Raw genomic sequence first — 23,391 nt, 5'->3', positions numbered from 1 at the left:
AAGATCTTCTAGTCTCTAAGGAATTTGTTCTGACTAGGGAGTTAGGAATTTGCCAGTGTGGATTGCCTACAAGTGAGGAACATGATAGCCCTGAGGAATTTGAGAGCTCAAATTTCCGACCATTGTTGTGCCACGCGCCAGCTGTCCCAAAATATCTACCCACCTAACGGTCATATCATTGAAGGGCATTTATGGCTTATCATGTCGGGCTGCTCCCTAGGCTATAAATAGCCGCCCCCTACAATCACTAGTTACTTGGATGCTCCTAGAGAAACTAACACTTGTCATTGAGAGCATCCCATCCTCCGAGGACTTTGAGCGAAAACCATCAAGTGAGGAAAACCGAAACCCAAACACCTACAAACCCAAAGTGATTGAGCATCACTAAAGAGATTGTTCATGTGTGGAACCGACGCTTGTTACCTTTGAGGATTGTGCATCCTCCACATAGTTAGGCAGCATGATCTAGAGCATCCAAGAGGAAATTTTGGATCGCCGAGTGACCGAGTCTGTGAAGGTTTGGAAGTCACCTGAAGACTTACCACGAGTGATTGGGCGAGGTCTGCGTGACCTTAGCTCAAGGAGAATACGGTGAGGACTGACTGTGTGTCCTCAGGTTTAAATACCTAGCCGCTCCAACCAAACGTACGACTGTCACAGCAGTTGGAACTGGTCTACCAAATCATCATCTTCACCAAGCTACTGGTTCTATTTCCTCAACCTTTTCATTTCCTTATTCTTGTGTTGAAGTACTTGATCATCACTGTTTGAAGACTTTGACTAAAGACTTTCTCAATTTCCTCAATCCTAATTCTTCAGTCACTTTGTCTTCGGCCTGCTTATCCTGTGTTCATGCTACTTGTACTCTGTGCTTGTTTTCACTTCATCATGATGATTGTGCTACTGCTCTATTATGCTTGCATTTGAGTACTTATTTCACTGCTAAGTAGCTCATTGCTTAGGAATTTCCTCACCCTGAAATTCCTCAGTGACGAATTTGTAAAAATCGCCTATTCACCCCCCCCCCCTCTAGTCGATATAACGCACTTTCAATTGGTATCAGAGCAAGGTATTCCCTTATTCTGTGTGATTTTGGTATAACCACATGGAGTTTTAGTTATGTCGACTGCAGGCATGATCAAGGTCTCAGCTGGGTGTCCTACCTTTGATGGGACGGACTACCCCTACTGGAAGAATAAGATGTGAATGCATCTTGAGGCAATTGACAATGATCTCTGGTACATTGTGGAAAATGGCGTTCCCTCCGTCACTCCTACAATTAACGTTGCTGATGTGAAGAGATTCAAGCAACTCGACTCTCAAGCGAAGAATATCATATGTGGCCATCTGAGCAAAGGGCAGTATGGCAGAGTGAATGCTTTGGAGACATCAAAGCTTATCTGGGATAGGCTGTCCAAGGTCAACGAAGGAGTCTCAACACAACGTGACTCTCGAGTTGACGTTCTTCGCAATCTCTTCAACCGCTTAAAAAGACTCGACAAAGAAAATGTTCAGCAAACCTTCGATCGCCTCACTGACATCTCAAATGAGCTTCAAGCACTTGGTTCCACTGACATCACCGACCATGAGGTGGTGAAGAAATTGCTAAGATCGCTTGATTCCTCATTTCACACTCTTGCACTGATGATACAAGAACATGGAGACTACAAGTCACTTGATCCTATCGATATCCTTGAGAGGCTAAATACTCATGAGTTCCAACTTGCTGAGAAGAGAGATCTCTATGGACCGAGCTATGGAAAATCACGCGCACTAAAGGCCAAGGCAGTCTCTGAATCTGAAGGTGAGGATTCTGGTAGCAGTCTTGGTGATCCTAAAGAATTGAGTCAGGAGCTAGCAATGCTCGTGAGGAAATTCCAGAAGTTCTCAAGGTGTGTTCACTTTGGTAAATCCTCAAGAGGTGATGACATGAGATCAGATTCCTCATACCGTGACTACAAGAAAAGAACTTGCCACAAATGCAATAAACCTGGTCACTACATTACTGAATGTCCTTAATGTGAGAAGGAATCAAAGAAGAAGAAATACAAGTATTACAGTTCTGATGACTCGAAGAAGAAGAAGAAATCTTCAAAGTCCTCATCGTCAAAATCTTCAAAGTCTTCATCTCACAAGAAGAGCATCTCCAAAAAGGCTCGGGCATTCATTGGCAAGGAAATGGACTCTGAAGCTGAATCTGAGGAAAATGAGGAAGATGAGGCATCTGAGGAGTCAGACTCTGGTGTGGCGAGCCTAGCCCTCTCTACTGCTTTCGTCAACAAGTCCATCTTCAACTCTGAGGAAAATGACTTCCCCAACACTGCTGATGACGGCGATGATGACTACGCTCCCACCTATTGCTTCATGGCAAAAGGTGCCAAGGTACTCAAATATCCCTCCTCTGAATCAAGTGAGGATGAATTTGATGAAAACCTCAAGCCTAGTTGTTCTAAACTTGCTAAGATTGCTTTGAAACAACAAAAGGCTTTTGAAAAGGTTCAAAATATGCTAGACAAAAGCGATGACCTGTTGGGTGAAGAAATGGATCGAACTCAAACTTTGAATGAAAATCTTCAGAGACTTTAGACTAAGTTTGACAACCTTCAAAGTCATCATAACACTCTCTTAGTTGATCATGAGAAACTTTCTTATAAATTTCTTCAAAGAAAGCAAGATCTTGAGCAGCTAAGGGTGAGTTATGAAGATCTTCAGAAGGAACGTGATTCATTGCTTGCTCAACAGATCAGTTCCGCTCAAGTTGAATTCATTCCACCATGTTTGAAATGCATTGAACAAGAATCTGCTAATTCTTCACCTGAAAGTTCAAATGCTTCTATTGCTGCAAAATCTTCAATTGTCTTTGTTATCACAAATTCCTCATCTGAGGATGCCACTAGTATCACTGACAATACAGGGTTGAAGGAATTGTATGTGACAGGCATGTACAAAAGCCTCAAAGGGCATCAGGCTCTTTGTGATGTGCTTAAAAAGCAGATCCTCAACAGGAACCCTAGGAAAGAGGGTATTGCCTTTGAGAGGAAACTCAATGCTGATGGGACCTACTAGAAACCTGAGCAGTATCCCAAAACCTCATGGGTTGCTGCAAAGGGACCTCTCGTAGATCCATCCACTTCATTTGTCTTTACATGCGAATCTTCATACTCTTCTGATGAGTCATTTGACTCCAACTATAAACTGTTCAAAAATCAGAATGGTGAAGTATTTGCTAGATATGTTGGCACTAACTGCAGGAACGGCCCCCCTATGAAGAAAATCTGGGTTCCCAAAAAGTGCCTTGAAAGTCTTCAGGTGAATGTCATCATGACACCACATGTGAAGAATAGGAACCCCAGATCGAATTCTTCACATGGACCAAAGTCTTCATATGGATCCAAGTCCTCATATGGACCAAATTCTTCATATGGATCCAAATCCTCATATGAACATCATCGTGCTAACACTTCTGTTTCATAGGGAAAGCCTAAGGGCTACAAATATGTGAATTATTCTTCAAATCATTATGTTCATAAGTCCTCGAAGAATTTCTCTGCTTATTCATATGCTTACCCTAACCCCTCTTCTGTGAACGAAGTGGACTGGCTTCTATGCCACCTTTTTCTTATGGAGCTCGTAGAATGATGAACTCTTTGCCACCCCTCCAGATGCGGGTGGTGAAGAAAAAGAACTAATCTCTTATGTAGGGTCGGGTCTCCAGACGTACTTGAACGTCTGATGAATTTGCTGGAGACTTGAATATGCTTGAAAGGATGCAAGCTAATCATGAAGAAATGGATTTTCATTTCTCACGTCATACTACGATATCTGTTGTATTGCTTGATGAAATTGATCTGATGAATTTGATGTCATATTCTTCGTTGTTGAAGTATATGAGTTCGTAAGATGCACTAATTCATCTGCAGGATGAACAACTCAAAGCCACTGAGTGGGTCCTCGACAGTGGATGTACAAATCACATGACTGGTGACAGAAACTTATTGATGGACATTGCTTTATCTCCATCACATCTGAAGCATATCACCTATGATGACTGTAACACCCACAATGCGGCTATATCTCCCACGTGTCGGGGCACGACTTAGAGGCAGAGCCGCATGGTAGGCATGTCGCAAGATGGGTAATCTTTACACATCCCATGTACTGAATAAGCGATATAGAGTTGGCTTACAATCGCCACTTCACACAATACAAGTTAAACATACATCATCCAGAATACAATCAAGGTCCGACTACGGAACCAAAATAAAAGAAGACAACCCCAAATGCTAGATCCCCGATCGTCCCAACTGGGCACCACTACTGATTAACAGGAAATGAAACAAAACAACGATCAAGATCTTCATTGAGCTCCCACTTGAGCTGGGTTGCGTCACCTGCACTGGCATCATCGGCACCTGCAGCTATTTGGAAGTGACTCACAAGGACTCAGCAATCTCACACCCGCGAGATCAAGACTATTTAAGCTTATGGGTAAGAAAGGGTAGTGAGGTGGAGCTGCAGCAAGCACTAGCATATATGGTGGCTAACATACGCAAATAAGAGCGAGAAGAGAAGCAACGCAACGGTCGAGAAGCTAGAAGTGATCAAGAAGTGATCCTGAAACTACTTACGCACAAACATAACTCCAAGAACCGTGTTCACTTCCCGGACTCCGCCAAGAAGAGACCATCATGGCTACACACGCGGTTGATTCATTTAATTAAGTTAAGTGCCAAGTTCTCTACAACCGGATATTAACAAATTCCCATCTGCTCATAACCGCGGGCATGACTTTCGAAAGTTCAAAACCCTGCATGGGTGTCCCAACTTAGCCCATCACAAACTCTCATGGTCAATGAAGGATATTCCTTCTCCCAAGAAGACCCGATCAGACTCGGAATCCCGGTTACAAGACATTTCAACAATGGTAAAATAAGACCAGCAAGACCGCCCGATGCGCTGACATCCCGATAGGAGCTGCACATATCTCGTTCTCAGGGAAATACCGGATGAGACATCCTGCGAGTAAAACCAAACCTCAAGTTTCCCCGAGGTGGCCCCGCAGTCTACTTGGTTCGGACCAACACTTAGACAAGCGCTGGTCCGGGGGGTTAAAATAAAGATGACCCTCGGGAGCGCGACTCCCAAGGGAAAAGTAGGTGGTGGTGAGGCAAATGGTAAAACCAAGGTTGGGCCTTGCTGGAGAAGTTTTATTCAAAGAGAATTGTCAAGGGGTTCCCATAACACTCAACCGCGTAAGGAACGCAAAATCAAGGAACATAATACCAGTATGACGGAAACTAGGGCGGCAAGAGTGGAACAAAACACCAGGCATAAGGCTGAGCCTTCCACCCTTTACCAACTATATAGATGCATTAATGTAAATAAGATATAAAAATGATATCCCAACAATATCCATGTTCCAACCTGGAACAAACTTCATCTTCACCTGCAACTAGCAACGCTATAAGAGGGGCTGAGCAAAAGCGGTAACATAGTCAAACAATGGTTTGCTAGGAAAGGTGGGTTAGAGGCTTGACATGGCAATATGGGAGGCATGATATAGCAAGTGGTAGGTAGCGCGACATAGCGATAGAACGAACAACTAGCAAGCAAAGATAGAAGTGATTTCGAGGGTATGGTCATCTTGCCTGAGATCCTGCAAGGAAGAAGAACGAGTCCATGAAGAAGACAAATGGACGTAGTCGAACGGATCCTCACAAACGCGACGTTATCGGAACTAACCCGAAGAAGCAACACCGGAAAGAAGCAAACAACATGGTAAACAACCATCACATAAACATGGCATGATGCACAACCAAGTATGATGCATGTCCGGTCTAATGAGGCATGGCATGGCAAAATGCACAAACAAACCTACAAATTAAGTGGAGCTCAATATGCAACTCCGTTGCATATTGACGAAACACCACGTGACTTATTTAGTTCTCTCTCGTTTATGTATCCAACAATATTAAATGTTCTTAACATCGCAAGGGGTGAGGCATAGTAAAACTACCTATCTAGGCAAGTTTAAATGAGGTCGGAACAACAAGCAACAAGTCCGAAAAATCCTCATGTGCATATTTATGGATTTGGTATTTTTCTACCCTAAACACAATTTTAGAGTTATTAAACATGCAAAGTAATGTAACCATGTAAAACTAGGCATTTTTCCACCCCATTTACATATAAAGTTTATTAATTTTGAAGCTACGGTTATTTAGTTATGAAATAAAGCATTTTAACATGGCATTTAAGCAATTTAATGCAAACATCAGTTTAAACATTTTAAACATTCATGAAAGTGGCATATTATGAAACTAGATGAAATTCTAGTCATATTACGTATATAAGTTGTTTTAATCTGATGCACGGTTGTGGAGATATTAAATGCATGAAGTTGGAGGGCTTTACTGCAAATTTATTTTTACTGGATAAAGACAAATTCGCAGACAGGAAAAAAACGACTATGGGCTGAAACTACACACGCTGGGCCTACAGAGGGGGGCTGCGGGGAAACTCACCCATGGGCTTTGGCCCAAGGCAGTGGAGAGGAAAACCAGACATGGGCCTCGCGGATCTGGTGGCCCACGTGAAGGCGAGGCAGAGGAGGGCGCGCGCGGGCGATGTGGCGCTCGTCCATGTTGGCGCTGGACCAAGTCAACAGAGGGGAGCGCTGGTTGCCTCGTTTGTGAAGTATGGGATCGAGCAGCAGGAGGAAGGAAGCGGCGGCGCTGAAGTGTCCTGGCGGCCGGATCCGGCGATGCAGCGGGGCAGACGAGGTCCGGCGGCCTTGGGGATGGATCCAATCCTGCGCATGGAGACGGTTCGGGGCACGCATCCGAGCGGACGAGCTTGAGGCGCTATTGCTGTCTGAACACTCCAACGATGCCATGTCGGGCTCCCTGTACGAGCAGACAGAGAGAGAGAGAGATATGAGAATGAGCAGGAGAAGGGAGAGGAAGGAAGGGAAGGTAAGGGCGGCGCGGTGGTGCCTGAGCAACGAGCGAGGTAGGGAGGAGGCCAGCGGCATGACCTGCTGATGTTGCCGTCGGCAACGTGGATGTGCGAGGCCGCGGGGAGGCCATGGGGTTGAGCTCCGGCGGAGGTGGTCAAATTCGTGGCGGGGACGGGGCTCCTCCTGTTCGGAAACCAACGAGATGGAGTGGCTGCTGTTGCCGGCTTGAGGAGAGGGCAGAGGAGGCCGCGGGGTCCTGCTGTTGTTGGCCAGTGCGGAGGAGCACGGGCGGCGCGACGGACCTGCTGGTCCAGTGGCGCTACGACGAAGACGGAGGGCGACGGGACTTCACTCGTTTCCTAGCAGGGAAGCAAACGAACATGGAGATGAATTAAAGCAGGGGAGGAAGAAGGCTGGGAGAAAGAGAGATGCAAGGAGCAGAGCGTTGCACGGGCCTAGATCCGGTGGTGCTACGGGCTTGCTGCCGACGATGGCGACTCCAACAGGTTCGGGCGGCCCGGCGGGGTCACACGGCCGAGGCAGCGGAGATCAGGCGAGGTGTGTGGGTTGGTCGGGCACGCAAGATGAGGGAGTTGGTCGGAGAGGATTTGGAACATGGGTGCGGGCTCTGGTTGGTGCGAAGGGGATCTCGAGGGAAGATTTGGTTGGCGATGGGACAAGCTCCCGAGCAACATGGGTGGTGGCGACGAGAGGATTAGATGGATCGATGGAACAGTTAGACTGCTACTTATTTTTGGTTAGGGCTATTTGGAACCTCTGATTAAAATCAAACGGTTGAGAATAAATAGGTTAGGAAAGTCTAAATAAGAAACGAAGATATTTTATAGTTGTGTGGGGATGATCCGGATCCAACGGTGACGACTGTCCAGGTCGGGCTCGGGACAGTGTCGGACGCGCGAGAGGGGTCTATGCACTGCGCAAAGAGGGGTAGGCTGGGCCTAGGTGGACTGAGAAGAGGAGTTGGGTTGAGATGAGAGGGAAGGAGTGCAGTCCGACGACGGTTTCTCGAGACCGAAAACGTCCGACGTGTGACCGGCTATAGTGCCGCTATAGTTAACGGTTGGGCTATCAAACGAGCTCTAAATGCGACGAAACTTGACAGGCGGTCTACCTGTACTATAATAAGACCACACGCCAACTTTCAACCCATTCTGAGAACATTTTTCTGGCCACTTATAAAATAATATTTCGAACGTGCCGCGGGCGCGTGCAAGTGTGTCTGGGCTCAGAACGGACAACAGAGAGAACGAGGAGACCGGGACAGATGCAAGTTTCGAAAAACATGATGATACAATGCGGATGATGACATGGCAAGATGCAACACGCAAGCGAAAGACAAGGCAACAACAGCGAATAACTGGAAGACACCTGGCGCATCGGTCTCGGGGCGTTACACTGACAAAGGCAAAAATAAGGTATTGGGTCTAGGTAGGGTTGCGATCTCAAAGGGTCGACACATGGACAAAGTCATGCTTGTCGAGTCCTTAGGGTTCAACGTCATGTCTGTCTCAGTGCTTTGAGATCTTGATATAGTTATTGTCTTTAGCAAGTATCATTATGTTGTGATCATGAAAGTTGACAATTCCAAAGTCTTCGAAGGCTTTAGGAAAGGAGACTAGTATATTGTTGATTTCTCTACAGGACCATAACCTGCCACGTGTCTACTGACAAAATCTTCAGAAGGCTGGTTATGGCATCGACGACTAGGTCATACTGGCATGAGGAACTTGCACACACTCGCGAAGAAGAAGCATGTCATTGGCATCAAGGGTGTCAAATTCCTCAAAGATCATCTTTGCGGGGCTTGTGAGGTTGGAAAGATGACCAGATCCAAGCATTCCTCAAAGACTGTCATGACTACCACTCGTCCTTTTGAATTGCTTCACATGGCCCTCTTTGGCCCCACTCATTATGCCACACTAACAAATGCAGCATCTCTATACGGCTTTGTTATTGTTGGCGATTATTCTCATTACACCTGGACGCATATCATCATGTACAAAACTAAAGTGTAGGAAGTCTTCAAACGATTTTCCTCAAGGGCCTCGACGAATTTCCATGTGAAGATCAAGCATATCCGGAGTGACAATGGGACCGAGTTCAAAAACACTGGTCTTGATGACTATCTTGATGAACTTAGTATTACTCATGAGTTATCTGACCCATACACTCCTTAGCAGAATGGCGTTGTGGAGCGCAAGAACAGGACTATTGTTGAGATGGCTCGCACTATGCTTGATGAATACAAGACGCCTCATCGCTTCTGGTCTGAGGCTATTGATACTGCGTGTCACATAATCAACAGGGTATATCTTCACAAATTCTTCCAGAAGACCTCATATGAACTCCTTACTAATAAGAAACCCAATGTGAGTTATTTCAAAGTCTTCAGTGCTAAATGTTGAATTAAAGATCCTCATCAACAGAGTATATCTTCACAATGTTCGCCACATCAAATAATCATAACTCTAAATCACAGTTAAATAATGTACTGATCTGTAGATAATGTAGATAATGTACTCCTGTCAAACAATATAATGTACAGATCTTGGAGTACTGAACTGTTTCATATATTGATTTTGGAGTACTTAAAATTTTAGTTTTAATTAAATTAAATGTAGTGAAGGAAGTACTCCTGCACTCACACATGCAGCAACCATCAAAAGAGAAACCCCAGGTTCGGTTTCATGTTCAGTTAAGCAGCTAGCGTCCCTGAGGTTGTCTCTCCTGCAGCATTACAAGAGAAGAGGGAGTATATGAAAGTTGAAAAGACAAAATTTTACTGGAGATGCAGATAACCATTTATTTGGTCGCAAGGAGGAGTAGAACCGTAGATCGATTAAGTGTATTCACAAGGAGGAGTATAACACACCAAAAAGATGCACATGCAACAACATTATCACATCACTAAATGTTACCTTCACCCCTTTACCTACAACATTCTTTCAATTTATAGTCATAGCCAAGAAAAGAAAATGTGCTTCCAATTTCGCAATGGTTGTTGTATTATTCACAATGTGAAAATCTTAGTGTGTTATCCTGAGGTAAAAGCAAAGAAAAGAGCAGCTGGCAAAGTGCACTATCTGCTTCTTACTATACACATGAATACAAGGAGTACATGGGTCTCTAAGACTACTTCATGTCTGAACTTTAAGTTTCGGGAAGAAGAGAACAAGCAAAGTAGTAGGAGAGGAAAGTAGTGGGAGAGGAGAGGAGTATGGAGGGCACAAGGGAAGTACTCCAATAAACCCTACACTAAACTACAGATGCAAGAAGAGAAAGAGAAGAGAGAAGAAGAGAGAAGAGAAGTCCTACTGTGACTGGAAAAGTTTCAGTTAAGTAACTGAAAAAATTCAGTTAATGAACTGAAACTTACACTAAACTATTGTTGTCCTACACTAAACTGCTGCTGTCCTACACTACTGCAAGTGCTATACTACTGCAACTATTAAATTAACAGAAAAAGTTTCATTTAGTTTTACTTAAAGGAAAAGATTCATTTAGTTTTAGTTAAATGAAATTTAATTAACTGAATTGGCAAGAGTACTCCTGAGCTGCACAACTATTACAGTGCTATACAGCAGCAGCACCAAGTCCTGCTCATAGCACAAAATTCTTTAATCTGAATTTACTCCAAATTACTCATAGCATCAAGTCCTAGTCCAAATTCTTTGATCTGGAAATTTTAATTGTACTCAATTAAATTTCTGCTGCTGAAACTTGCCAATTGGAAAGAGTACTGCTGCTGTAAAACTAATGAAACTACTCATGCAACAGTAAGCATGAGATACAAGCAGCACTAAGAAAATGTGCAACACCAAAATAGTGGAAGATTCACCAGCCTAATTGGTGACTGGAGATGAGGAGGAGATTAACTAAAAAATTAGTTCAGCCTAATTGGTGATAATTTTCTGTCTGAAATGATTATCTGTTCAACTGAAACAGTATGATTGTCGGTCTGGAAAATTATGTTCCAGTGTATGAAAATTACTCCATGTGTATCACAGTAAAACATGGAGTACACCAGAATAATTATGCCAGAAGATTAACTGAAATGATTGTTGCTGATTAATTGGGCTTGCCCTTGTGTAAAATCATGCCAGACAAAAAATTGGGCATGTGTATCACAGTACTCTTTCGTTGATCCTACGCTTAAATTACAGTACTCTTCTGCAATTTGGACTGAATGTGTTGAGCTGGATGGTGCGATTACTGTTCTGATGGTGTTGATCAAAGAACTACTGCAAGTACTCCGGCTACTGAATCCAACTAGTGCAAGAACTAATCTGACTACTGCAAGAACTACTGAATCCGACTACTACAAGAACTAATCTGACTACTGCAAGAACTAATCTGACTACTGTAGTTAATCTTCTGATGGAGTACGGTACTGGATCACAGAACTCAATCTAAATCAGAGTTGCAGAGTGAGGGGCTCGCCGAGGTAGGTCTTGGCGTAGGCGTCGCTGAGATCGTAGGCGTCGCCGAGGAGGCCCCAGCCGAGCTCGTCCCGCCACCGGTGGCGCCCACCCGCCTCGGCCTCCCGCGCCACCGCCCCTGCAGGTCCTCCACCAGCGCGGCCTACCACACCACCACCTTGTAGCCTCCTCGGTCGGCGTTCGCGCCGCCACCAGGCTCGCCCTCGGTGCGGCGCCGACCCTCGCCCTCCATGCCGCGCCGGGGAGCAGGTTGCCGCCCTGCAGACGTCGCATCCACTGTCTCCCTAGCCAGATCCACAGCACACGCACGCGGATCCAGCGCCTTCGTCGCCCAGAAGCTCACCGCCGGAGCAAAAATCCAAGCTTTGACCACAGATGCAGGGTGTGGATGGACGACGGGTGTGAGTGGAGGTAGGAGAAAGATGGCGGCGACGGGGAGAGATGTGGCCGGCGAGGTGGTGGGGAGAAGAGAGGGCGACGGGAGCGAGGGTGACAGGAAGAAGAGAGGGTGAATGGAGTGAGCGCTGTGGGTGACGCGAAGGTAAAAAGGGAAATTGTGTTAATTTCGTAATGTGCCTGAACTTGCATTAGAATTCGCCAGCAACAATTATTTTGGAACTATTTTGGAACGGAGGTAGTATACTATCCTCGAAGAGGTCAGATGAACACATGTAAAGATGATTCATCTTTGTGTGTAAACACATGATGAACTCCTGACATGGTAATGTCCGTAAGATTTGACACATCGAGTCCCCTCAGATCAGGCACAGCGTCACGCTCACTATTCTTTGGATGATATGGGACACGAAAAAAACACGTACTGAGTCACACAATGAAACTTTATTCTTAGGAACATCGTTATAGATTTTACTCTTTGGATTCATAGGTTTAAAGAACCTGGTCAAACGGAAAAAACTGTCTTGGCATCAATATATCTCTTCTCACACATCATCATAACCTTGTAATTCCCAACTTCTAGAATACTCCGGGAGATGACAACATACTAAGGCCCTGTTCGGATGCTCTCCGCTCCACAACTGCAGCTGCCGGAGCGGAGGGAGCAGTAGCACAATTGCAGGGAATGGCTCAAACCGAGCTCATTACACGGAGCAGAGTTTCAAGACTGGAGAGGTTCCGAAAAGGCACTAACTAGTTATTTGATTTCTAGTAGAAGCAAGGGTAGAAGTTCGGCACATACTTGTCAGAAGACCAAATTCGTCTAATACTATAATACAGTACAAAACTATTATCCCCATGAAGACACAAGAGGATACTTCGCAATGAAGGAAATGGCCACTTTTGAGCTGATCATTTCTTATCCTCTCTAAGGACAACATAGTTGTGGCCATTAGTCTTCTGTATCTTCGAAATTTTCTTCAGAATTTCAGCAAAGGCGTTCTTGTCCTGAGATGCAAAAGACAAAATGAGATCAAGATGCAAATTGAGCTGTCAGATCAACAACTGGTAGAAAGAGCATGTTTGACACTTTCAGTTACAGAAAAGGACTAATCATTTAACGAGCAAAAAACACAAACCAATTTTGAGGTTTACATGATTTCTTCTATGAATTTTAAAGCTTTGCCTAGCAAATTACATCAAAGAAACAGGTTTTCTTTCCACTAGAATTATTCCCACAACTGGGTTTTTTAACAACTTGCGCTTTTGTAACAATAATTAGTACTAACGAAATTAGAAGTGATAAAGTTGGGATCGAAATTAGCAAAATAGTATGGGGGCTGTTGTAGATCATGGATGGACTTCACCCAGGCGCCCAGCCAACCATAACATCACCTGAAGGTGGTGGATGGGGAGCCTGATAGCGTCCATGCACCGATGCACGATACTCTTGTGGACTCTGTGACTGTGTCCAAGTCCGGATGCCAAGTCACTAACAGCAATAGCTTCGTTCCTATTTTTCAAATTGCCAACCAACAATTCCCATTTCACTACTTACACAATTAGTGATTATATCAAAAATAAGAAATTCTGACTATCCCCTGAGGCAGACCAACAACGAGGTTCAAGAAACTGGAGGTGTCTTCATGCGTGACAATTAACAAACCATAACTAAATCCTTCAAAAAATATTGTGAGTTAATGCAAAACAGGACTGGCTGCAATTCTTAATATACGTGGCTAGAACAAGTTCTGTATCATTATTTAGTAATTAGTGAAAAAGGATGCAACAGCTTTAAAAGCCGTAACAGTACTGCTGAAGAATCCTACCTCTGGACCTCGTAGTCTAGACTTAAATCTGGAGACTAAATCTTGTGTAGTGACAGGAGCCACTGCAAGAAGAACGGTCCTGATCTCATCCTCTGTCACAGGAGATACATTGACACTTCTTGATGAAGCAGAGGCCTTTGGTGTAGGTTTTGAGGAAGATGGTGTCTCCTCTTTGATACTTGATGTTTTTGTATCCTGTGCAAACAACAAAACACATCACTCAGATACATGTCCATGAGAATTAAGGTTCTCCTTTAAAAAAATATGAAATGAACACAGTTGACTTACAGATTCCACCTTTGCTTTCTTTGAAGCTGCACCGCTAGATGCTTTGGCATCATCACCACCTGATTTCCTCTTTTGCTTGGATTTCGATGCAGGAGGTGTACTACGAGCATGTCCTGATGAAGGTGTAGGTTTGGCTGGGCTGTTATCAACAGGTTCATCTTTTGGTTGATCCGTCTGCTTTGGAGCAAGGACTGGAGATGACTCATCATCCTGCTGAAATAAGGGAAGAAAAAAAATCCTTATCAATAAAATAAAAATAAATATTAAATCTCTGTGAATGGAGTATTACATCATCTTCTTCATCATCATCGTCGGCATCCGACTCATTTTGTCCAGAAGAACGACCAAGCAGCTTCTTTAATTCCTTTCCTGACTTGCTCAGGCCACCTTCTTCCTCATTCTCTTCATCATCCTGAATGTATCAAAATCAGAATACCAGCAGTTTGTTCTTGAACAATGGAAATTGTAGGCAGCATTTTGCTTCGAATAATTTCACACAATATCATTCATAGACAGTTAATACTTTTTTTAACTTTGGACAGGTAATACTTGCAGCTTATACGATGGCATTCATAGGCAGCCCTAGCACATATTTTCTAGAGGCGTTTTCCCATAATACTAGCACGCAGGCAGATTTAATCAGTGTCCCATAAGCAATAGGGACCACAAGTGGAGTCTATTACATGATCGACTAGTAGCTCTTTTCTTCTTTGCGACCAAAGGTTTACCAGGTGCAATGGATCCAATTATGGCGGCACCTGAGAACCTTCACTTCAGGTTCATTAAGATAGGCTGGTTAGTGGCATATCTCCATTTCCTCCAAATAGCATCCCGTTTATCATTTCATTCATTTATCAGTTAGTTTGTTCTATTAACTCCGAACTAAGTCATGTGTGGATTCCGATCATTGCACATCCACTAGGACAGCATTATAGCAGTGCATTGACAGCTTGTATAAAATCAAGTACAGTTCATAACTTGTTATAGATGTGTGCACAAAGAACCTGACAAGAGAACAGAACTGTGTATAACTAAACTAAACGACCCTACAAAATCCCTAATACTCTTGATCCATCAATTGATTGACATAGGAGCCCTCTCTTATGGATAACTTGGCTTGAAATAATGCTAAGCTTTCTAACTGCCAAGATATTATCCCCTAATTGGATAACAGCGGCACATGAAAGAAACTTGTGTGCATCTAGCAGATTTAGTGAGTAGTAACACATTTATAAGCATATACTAGCTAGTTACATGTTTTACCTATGTGAACCATTTTAAGCATTCCCAAATAAGAACTTCCTGATATCAATTTTCAGTACAGATTGAACATGTTTATAACAAAGAAACAAAAGATAATGCCAACAGGTGCAAATTTAAGTTCAGAAATATTTCCAAAAATAGAGTAAATTTCCATCTTCAAAATTTCTGACATCGAATTTCAGTACTGATTGAACATGTTTTAAGGAAGAAAGAAACATTGCTGCAGATACAAAATTAAATTTGTAACTATTTCAACAAATAGTGTATATTTGCAACAACCTGCTTAATTTCAGGTGGAGCAGGAATTTCAGGAGCTAAATCTGCCCGCTCCTCTGGGTCGATATCCACAGCCTCGTCATCATCGGTGAATGTTTCTTCATGTTCCCAGTCATCACCTGAAAAGGCAATTCCCACTATGATGCTACTCTGGGTTCAGAAAAATGAGCATGATATATAGCCAGTGTTGATATTTTCTTTTCAGTGCAAACATTTTGGTATAGCTCTCTGTGACAGAGCAAACTTAATCTCAATGTGCCAGTTTGGCCATGTTAGGTATAGCTATTCTCGTTGTAAGGAGCACATAAATTACATTAACCTGGACCTGGGCACATAGCAAAAACGCTAGTAACCATGCAAAATAAACCAGCAGGAAAATGGTACGTTGACAGTACATGGTCATCCAAATATCTAGTCCAACACTTAGTCACAAGTAAACACGCTACCGTACTTGCTTACACTCAAGGGACGAATTCAACATTAGAGTTATTGACAGAAAGTAACACCCTATTGAATTCAATATTAGAGTTATTGACAGAAAGTAACACCCTATTTCTTAGCTAATTTGCAAATCTGAATAAAAGCAAATCGCAATATTATTATTCAGGGCCATCTAATGTAATGCAAATATGGGATGTATCATCTAAGGAAAATCAAAAGATATACTCCCTCCGTCCCAAAATAAGTGTCTCAACCTTAGTACAACTTTATACTAAACTTAGTACAAAGTTAAGACACTTATTTTACGACAGAGGGAGTAAGAACTAGCAAAAGCATATGCTTCCTAGTATACAAAGGAACTTTTCCAGAAAAACAAACTATTTCAGGATAATAATATAAGATGGATGCGTGTTTGGCGAGTAATCTTGTTCAGATTACCAAATGTATTTCTAAGATGAGGATGTTATGCATTAAATTAGGGACAAGGGGTCATCTCATAAGAACTAACAATTAAGCTTCAATAGAAAGAGAGTGCAAGTGAGCAAACTATGAGTGAACTTTGAGTTATACAGAGCTAGACGATGAGCAGAGTTTAGTCAACTACGGAACTATTCTAATATGATCAAAATTGAGAACTGACCTTTCTCAATGTCATCATCCAAATCAAAATCTAGATCTTTTCCACCTTCCTCATCGTCATCCATGCCCCTTTTAGAGAGCCCGAGCCTATCTTTACGAGCGGCTTCCTCTTCTTCATTCTCCTCACCTTTATCAGAATTATTACCCTCCTCATTATCTTTTCCCTTCTTATGACGAGCACTTTCTTTTTCCCCATCGTTAGCAGGCTCAAGTTTCATCATATCTGAACCAAAGGCAGCTGGCCCATTTGTAGCTGCTTTCATCATCCAACGTTCATAACCAGTTGCACTAGTCTTTCTCTTATTCATCTTCTCCTCGGCCTCTTCCAGAGTCAGCTGCTTGTACTGCGCAACTTTACTGAAGTTATACCTGATATAAGAAAAAAATCCAAGCAATGAGCACAAATTAATTCATTACAGAATCATTTTGCCAAGCCTAAACTGTCAAACAAAAAGTAATTATGATCACCAAGCATTGGTAAATAATGCTGATACATCCAAGCAGCTCTATTCTGAGAACGACTAAGAAGCCTATACAGGTCGAGTAACTGCACTCACCCAAAAGACCATAGTGGTACTGAACAACACTTTACAAGAAACGATCTCAAGGCCACGCAAGAGACCATCAGCCCGCTCGAAAAACAGGACACGGTCAGCTTGTCAATAGATACCTTCCAGTTCCTGAGCTAACGAATATCTACAGGCCACGCAGTGAAACATAGGAGCGGACAAGCCCGGCCTAAGAATAACAAATTAAGCCAACCAGGAAGTGAAACTACTCAACAAAAGGATCAACAGAAGGACAGTCTACACATCCTAAGCACGGGTGTCTCAAACAGTTTCTTACAAAAATATCTACATGAAAAGAACAGAGACAAGGGATGGCAACACGCAAGGGGGCTACTGTGATGAGTTCAGCAGCTTCAAAGACGCCTCGACCAAATTTTCAAAGCCTTAGCAAAAGCGCCAGCATCTTTCTGCCAACGCTAACAGACCACAATGGAGTGCCGCTCCTTCCTAACCTCCCAGGAGGACGTTAGTCAGAATCTCTGCAGATATACCTCCCTGCATACCTCCTTGACAAGGCCCATGACTAGGGCCATTGCGGCCTCAACAGAAGAACGGGAGTCACCTTCACCAAGCGGTCGATCCGTCTAGGAAGAGAAGAAACCTCCCCCAGCACAGCATCAAGCGCAGGGGTCTTTGGGCTAAAAGAGACTCCCGTCGATCCCAGAACACCCACCAAGTGAAGAAGAAGCTTCGACTTCAGTCCTTGTTCCTTGTTAAGCTGGTCCAGGAGCTGGAACACTTCCTTCTGAAGTCGCTCGGCTTCCTCTCCCTTTGCAAGGGAGAGTTGAAGGTCGAGTCAAACTCATTTTGTCTCCCCCTTCTGCCGCCCTCGCGCAGCACGGCGAGCGATCTCATCCACTTTCTTGGAGGCCTCCTCGATGGCTAATGGAGCAAGCATGGCCCCTCTCCCAAGGCCTGGTCACAGCTCGCTTCCGCCTCCTTCCGATAACCAACTCCACGAAGCAAGGAATGCCAATCGCGCAAAGCGGCTTCATTACACATATTGATGGGAGGTTGGCCCCACATCTTGTCGCGCGCACACCCTAACAGTTCGCCTAGGCCCAGCCCCTGCAAAGGGCCCATATCTAGAAGTCTCTTACCCAGACGAGTACCCCCCCCCCTCTCGAGCTCCCGAAAAGGAAAGTGCTTGACTACCAAACGGGGTGCAAGTCGTCCAAGACAAGGAAATCAAGACGGAGGACAGTCGGGCTGACCAAGGCCTGCTATAAATATGTCAAACCACGATGAGGAAAGAACAACTTTGGCTTCCCCGGCGAAGACGACATAAGCATCGAAGACCTAGTATAGCCTTCAAATATTCGATCTAAGATATCTCGTCTAGTTCACCTCGAATACCAGCAACCTGATATCAAAGTCATTGACCCCAATTGTACTTGGCAGATATTGTTCCTTGACAAGGGTGTGCGCGGTTGTCAACTAGTAGTCCATTTGGTTTTTGCTTGTTTTGCGAGCTGCTAGAGTTGTGTGAGGCAGCAAGTCACCAAACAACTCATGTACTTGTGCATGTTATGAGAAACAACTGAGAGAGAGAGAGAGAGAGGAGTTGAGTGGTTCAGATTCAATATTTGGTACCAGAGCTTAGGTGCTGACAATGACAATGCCGCATGACACTGGAGTGAGTGGAGCCATGCTAACCAGTGGAACAGGCAACCCACCAACAATGGCGTCAGGGAAGATTCCATTCCAACGGCTGACATGGACAAACTACGTAGCATGGGCAATGAGGATGAAGTGCTTCCTGTGAGCAAACACTGCATGGGGTGCTGCTGATCGCGAGAGCTCATCCAAGGAGGTTGATGAGAGGAAAGAGTTGACCTTAACAATTATCTCCAAGTCAATCGACCACGCGACGCTGCTACGTGTTGCAGAGAAGGAAACACATCTATTGTGTGGACGGCACTACACTCCAAGCATGTGGGTCTCGAGCGCGTCCAAGAGGCGAGGATCCAGTCCCCGCGCCCGGAGATTGATAACCTCAAGATGGTTGGTGCAGAGTCCATGGATGATTTTGCGGCGAAGTTCACAATGCCCGTGGTGCATATTTGTGAGCTTGGAGACCCGATGGAGGAGAAATACGTCATTGAAAACGTTATCGTCTCCAAATACAAGGACGAGGAGGTCGCAGCCGCAGTTGTGGACGCAATGGAGGAAACAAAGATAAAAGCGAGGTACAATTCTACAATTATGACGACTTCGGACATTTTGCATGGGCATGTCCTAAGTAAAGAAGGAGAGCCTTGGCTAGAGGCTACGTCGGCAAAACCACTCTTCTTTGAAGTTGTAGGCGGTTTACTCATGAAGAGTGTTCTTTGTTACTAGGGATGTACATATGGTGCATACAAGACTTGTGTGGCATCAACTCGAACATGTGCATGGAGAGGAGCCGACATGTTGTGTGAGGCAGGCGTCGCTATGTGAAATGGTGATGCAGGCTAGCTGAATAGTGGAACGGCTACATGAGCTGATAGGAGTGATGGATTGAGTGAATCAATCGAGTTACCTACATGAGCTAGATATAATGTGTGTTGCCATTGATCTTGAGGCCGACGACTAGGGTGTAATACCATTGTCAAAAGAACTGGTGTGAAGCTAACAAGCACGGTATGATGTTGCTACACAAGAGCTTGGTGCGAGGAGTGGAATGGTCAAGATAACAAACAAGGATGGGAGTTGGGGGTAGTCAATTTCTTTTTTGCTCTGCTAGAGCCATATGGTCGGTTGCTAAATAGACCTTCCCTTTTATATAAATACAGCCATATGCTAAAGCTATGAGGAGCATCAAAAGACGGGGAAAAGTTATGAAAGACTTTGGCTATGTGAGGCAGATGATGCAGCAAGCCACCGGAGAGCTCATGTACTTGTGCGTGTTGTGAGAAACAATCGAGAGAGAGAGAGAGGCGGGGGAGAGCTGAGCGGCATGCGAACATCGAGTTAGGAGGCATCAGGAGATACTGAACTGGCCGAGATATGAGCCCAAGATGGCGTTCTTATTCTTTTTCTTTATGGTCAACACATTGGTCGAAATTTCCTATTTTAGTTTTGCTCTTGTTTTGTGTTGCTCTGTCTTTGAATCAAGCATGAACTTCGAGTTAGAATATTCCAGGAGAGATGCTGAGGCAATGGGTAAGGATCAGGAATCTATATGTTCTAACATAAAGATCACATTATTTTTGTATGTTTGTAATTGTCATGAAACTAGTTGAATTTGTCTACAGATGAAAAACTGATAAAAACATGCCCAAACTTCTGGGCAATTTCTTCTGAAATGTTGCCAGAATTTTCAGAAGTCCTATGAAATATGTTCTGTAGGTCATCAGTAAAACACCATGAAACCCTGCTAAACCTATGTGAAACACTCTGGAACCTGTGCAAAAACTTAGTGAGCTAACAAGAAACTTTACGAAACTCGCTGAAAATATATTTAAATTTCACAAAACACAAACAAATCACATCAGCAAAACTCATTTGAATTTATTGAAAAGAACTATGCAATTTGGCTGTGAATAACCTATGTGTAAGTAGTTTGAAACTTACCCAGAAGTCGTTTGATTTAAAACTTGTCTGAAATACCACTGGTGTACAAGTGAAACACAAAACGTGTGTACAATCTATAAAGTTCGAACAAGTGTGAATACAGTTTTATCTTTGACACTTGTCTCTTGTTAAGACCAGATGATGTACCATCAGGAGCAGCTCCAATGGTATAGACCAGTAGCAGCACCCATACTGTTCTATCTTTGACACTTATCTCTTGTTAAGACAAAAGGAAATTATTTGAGTGAATTTGTTGCAGATAGTAAACTCACAACATTGAATTTTTGTTTAGATTTTGTCACAAAATTCACTTGTCAAAGTTGTAACAATGGACTGTCATGATTGACTCTCATTTTTTCCTTCTTTCTACTACAATCCTGATTTGGGCTAACATAATGAAAAGCACGGCAAAATGTGGAACAAGTGTATTACCAGGAACCAGCAGGAAATGCGTGAAATTCCTTGCCATGCAACATTAACAAATAGTATGTAGCTGTTGCTGACTGTGATCCCTCCATATGACCTTGAAACTGATATTGACCAGTTTCATCTTCCAAAATCCATGGCTTCCTGTTGTATTTCTCCTGGAATTTCCAAATGTAAATCCACATAGTTAGAAGGGCCAACTGCACAAACTTAGAACTTCAACTCAAAACAGATCATTCTCGATCAAATATTATCCAGGACATGGCAGAGAAATTGATAACATTTGGTTCAAGCAAAGCAAAAATAGCTATGATACCTGTATTGTACTGGAATAATTGTTGAATAAATAATGATGAATGATGATCCAAAAGTACATACCAGCATTTTGTCAGTAAGCTGCCGTCCTTGCAGGCCTTCTTTATGAAGAGACCATTTGTTCTCAGCATTCTTTTTCTTTGAGAATGGCGGCAAACCAGTTACAAATCTTCCAATAGAGAATGCCTTATCTGTGCTGGCATTTGCCCGCACATTGTATTCCTGAAAGAGAAAGATTCACAATGAGTACATCATAGTGTAAATAGACGAACCACATAGCTGATCCGCCCTGTTCCCAGAACTGACATAACTCACAAATTGAACTGCAGACAGCACATAATATGCAACTACAATTTCCACAACAATAACAGCATAGTACACATGAAGAGCTTGCATAAAGCTGTGAAACTAACTACACTGTGAACACTGTGAATAGCGGTGGGGCTTAGTTAGGGACAGGGTGTGCCCTAGCCCCTCCTAAATTAATATTTTCACCTTTTATGTTTGATAGTTGTAGTCTACATCAATATTGTGTAAATGGTCCGTACTGACATTTTTGTATGCGAAATTTGAGATTGAGGTTATAAGTAACGACTCGAATAGAAGTGGAAAATTAGAAAATTCCACTGATTCATTATAACACACTTCAAGAAACATTAGCAATCACTCCCATGTTTGCACTTCAACATCCCCAATTATCCACAGCTACCCTAGTGCAACTTCTCTCTGGCACGCTAAACCAGATACTACCAGTTGGTTTTTTGTCCAATTTACAATCCAAAGGTCTAGTATAAACAGATTTGTCATGTAACTTGTACAGTGCTAAAATTTCAAAATCAAAGTCAATCAAGTTCTTTTGGTCAAGTCTCAAATCAATTTTCTTCTTCTCATACATAACATAAGCAGCCACAAGATCCAGAACTAAAAACAACCATTCTTGCATATAGTTCCAGGTAACATGAATTGCAGCAGATCCGGACAAAATTCTCTTCTCAATTTGTGCCATCATCTTAATTCTTTATTTTGAAATTGCAACTCGAACTAATATTATTATCGTGGCCATTCTTTATTCCATGAAGATCTGAGAAATAGCAGTCATTTTCTGTTCGTAGTGTAGTGAGAAAACCTTGATTGCAATCCATGGCATACTGAGCAACATAATTCAATTCATTGGAGCGTCAAAACAATGAATAGCGTAATCCAGCGCACCAATCCCACAGACATAAACCACATCCGGCTACTGGAGCAACCGAACGCCGAAACCCTAGATCGAGAGCGTTCGCACCAACGGCGATCACATGCACGCGGAAACGAACGGATCCATACCCGGATGAGGTTCGTGATGAGCGCAGAGCAGACGAGGCATCGGGCGCGGGAAAGCGCCATGGACTTGCCGCAGGAGCTACAGAGCGTGGTGTGCTTGCACCCAGTGCCGTAGAGGTCCGACGTGGAGCCGCAGCCCTCGCACGCCGGCTTCAGCACCAGGTCTACGCTCCCCATCGCGGCGGGGATGAGCGGTGGGCGACGGGGCACGGACGGCGGGTTAAGATGCCGGAGACGGATGGTGCTCCGGTCCGGGTCCGGGTCTCGCCGAGGGTGATTCGCAAAATGAAATGGAGATGGGTTCGGCTCTGTTGAATAACATTTTCTAGATGTTCAAAAAAAAAACCTTTTTCAAAGCAACTCTAGCGGACCCCGCATAATTCCGACGAGTATACGTGCTCGGCCTAATTTTCTGGCTAGAACAAAGCCCGTATACTCATCCGGCCCGCAAATATTTTTGTCGCAGCCCGCAAACGTTACCCTCGAAGCAGTATATCTACGGGTTTGTGGGGCAGATGCGGGTCGAAACCCTACCGCCCGCAGTCGTGTTTCCCCCATTCCACACCGTGCCGCTCGATTTCTCGCCGCCGGCCACCGGACCACCACTCACACCTATTCCGGACCTTTAAACCCCTGACCACCTAGACCTCACG

General features: G+C 43.8%; 2 protein-coding genes across 6 annotated transcripts; both read right to left on the bottom strand.

The window, feature by feature from the left end:
- Positions 1-4,156: 4,156 nt before the first annotated feature.
- Positions 4,157-11,650, bottom strand: LOC125553600 (uncharacterized). Its single transcript, XM_087538357.1, has 5 exons — positions 11,565-11,650; positions 9,625-9,706; positions 7,037-7,317; positions 6,525-6,905; positions 4,157-5,737 (listed from the first exon to the last, which is right to left on the bottom strand). The coding sequence occupies exons 1-5, from the start codon at positions 11,648-11,650 to the stop codon at positions 5,443-5,445; spliced, it is 1,125 nt and encodes a 374-aa protein (XP_087394483.1). The 3' UTR covers positions 4,157-5,442.
- A 589-nt stretch (positions 11,651-12,239) lies between these two features.
- On the bottom strand, positions 12,240-23,042 carry RAP74 (transcription initiation factor IIF subunit alpha RAP74). 5 transcript variants are annotated; one of them, XM_087517756.1, is made up of 10 exons: positions 22,742-23,042; positions 21,479-21,637; positions 21,107-21,258; positions 16,552-16,919; positions 15,474-15,589; positions 14,221-14,343; positions 13,932-14,144; positions 13,643-13,838; positions 13,210-13,325; positions 12,240-12,822 (listed from the first exon to the last, which is right to left on the bottom strand). In XM_087517756.1, the coding sequence occupies exons 1-10, from the start codon at positions 22,913-22,915 to the stop codon at positions 12,727-12,729; spliced, it is 1,713 nt and encodes a 570-aa protein (XP_087373882.1). In that variant the 5' UTR covers positions 22,916-23,042; the 3' UTR covers positions 12,240-12,726. The 5 variants fall into 5 exon arrangements, with proteins under 5 accessions (XP_087373882.1, XP_048573311.1, XP_048573305.1 ...); XM_048717354.2 differs by lacking the exon at positions 13,210-13,325 and having other exon boundaries at positions 13,644-13,838; positions 13,941-14,144; XM_048717348.2 differs by lacking the exon at positions 13,210-13,325 and having other exon boundaries at positions 13,644-13,838; positions 13,932-14,141.
- Positions 23,043-23,391: the final 349 nt, after the last annotated feature.

Source organism: Triticum urartu, chromosome 1A (genome assembly GCF_056163025.1).
Source record: "Triticum urartu cultivar PI428250 chromosome 1A, HENAU_Tu73, whole genome shotgun sequence".
Taxonomy (NCBI): domain Eukaryota; kingdom Viridiplantae; phylum Streptophyta; class Magnoliopsida; order Poales; family Poaceae; genus Triticum; species Triticum urartu.
This window is presented reverse-complemented; position numbering and strand designations above follow the sequence as displayed.

Coding starts and splice junctions, on each gene's coding strand:
- LOC125553600 (XM_087538357.1), bottom strand. CDS start 11,650: ATGGAGGGCGAGGGTCGGCGCCGCACCGAGGGCGAGCCTGGTGGCGGC. Junction 9,707..11,564: donor GGCTACAAGGTGGTGGTGTG/GTAGGCCGCGCT, acceptor GTAATGCTGCAG/GAGAGACAACCTCAGGGACG. Junction 7,318..9,624: donor TTTTGATGGTTGCTGCATGT/GTGAGTGCAGGA, acceptor CTTCCCTGCTAG/GAAACGAGTGAAGTCCCGTC.
- RAP74 (XM_087517756.1), bottom strand. CDS start 22,915: ATGGGGAGCGTAGACCTGGTGCTGAAGCCGGCGTGCGAGGGCTGCGGC. Junction 14,145..14,220: donor ATGATGATGAAGAAGATGAT/GTAATACTCCAT, acceptor CCCTTATTTCAG/CAGGATGATGAGTCATCTCC. Junction 12,823..13,209: donor TCCCCATCCACCACCTTCAG/GTGATGTTATGG, acceptor TTTGCATCTCAG/GACAAGAACGCCTTTGCTGA.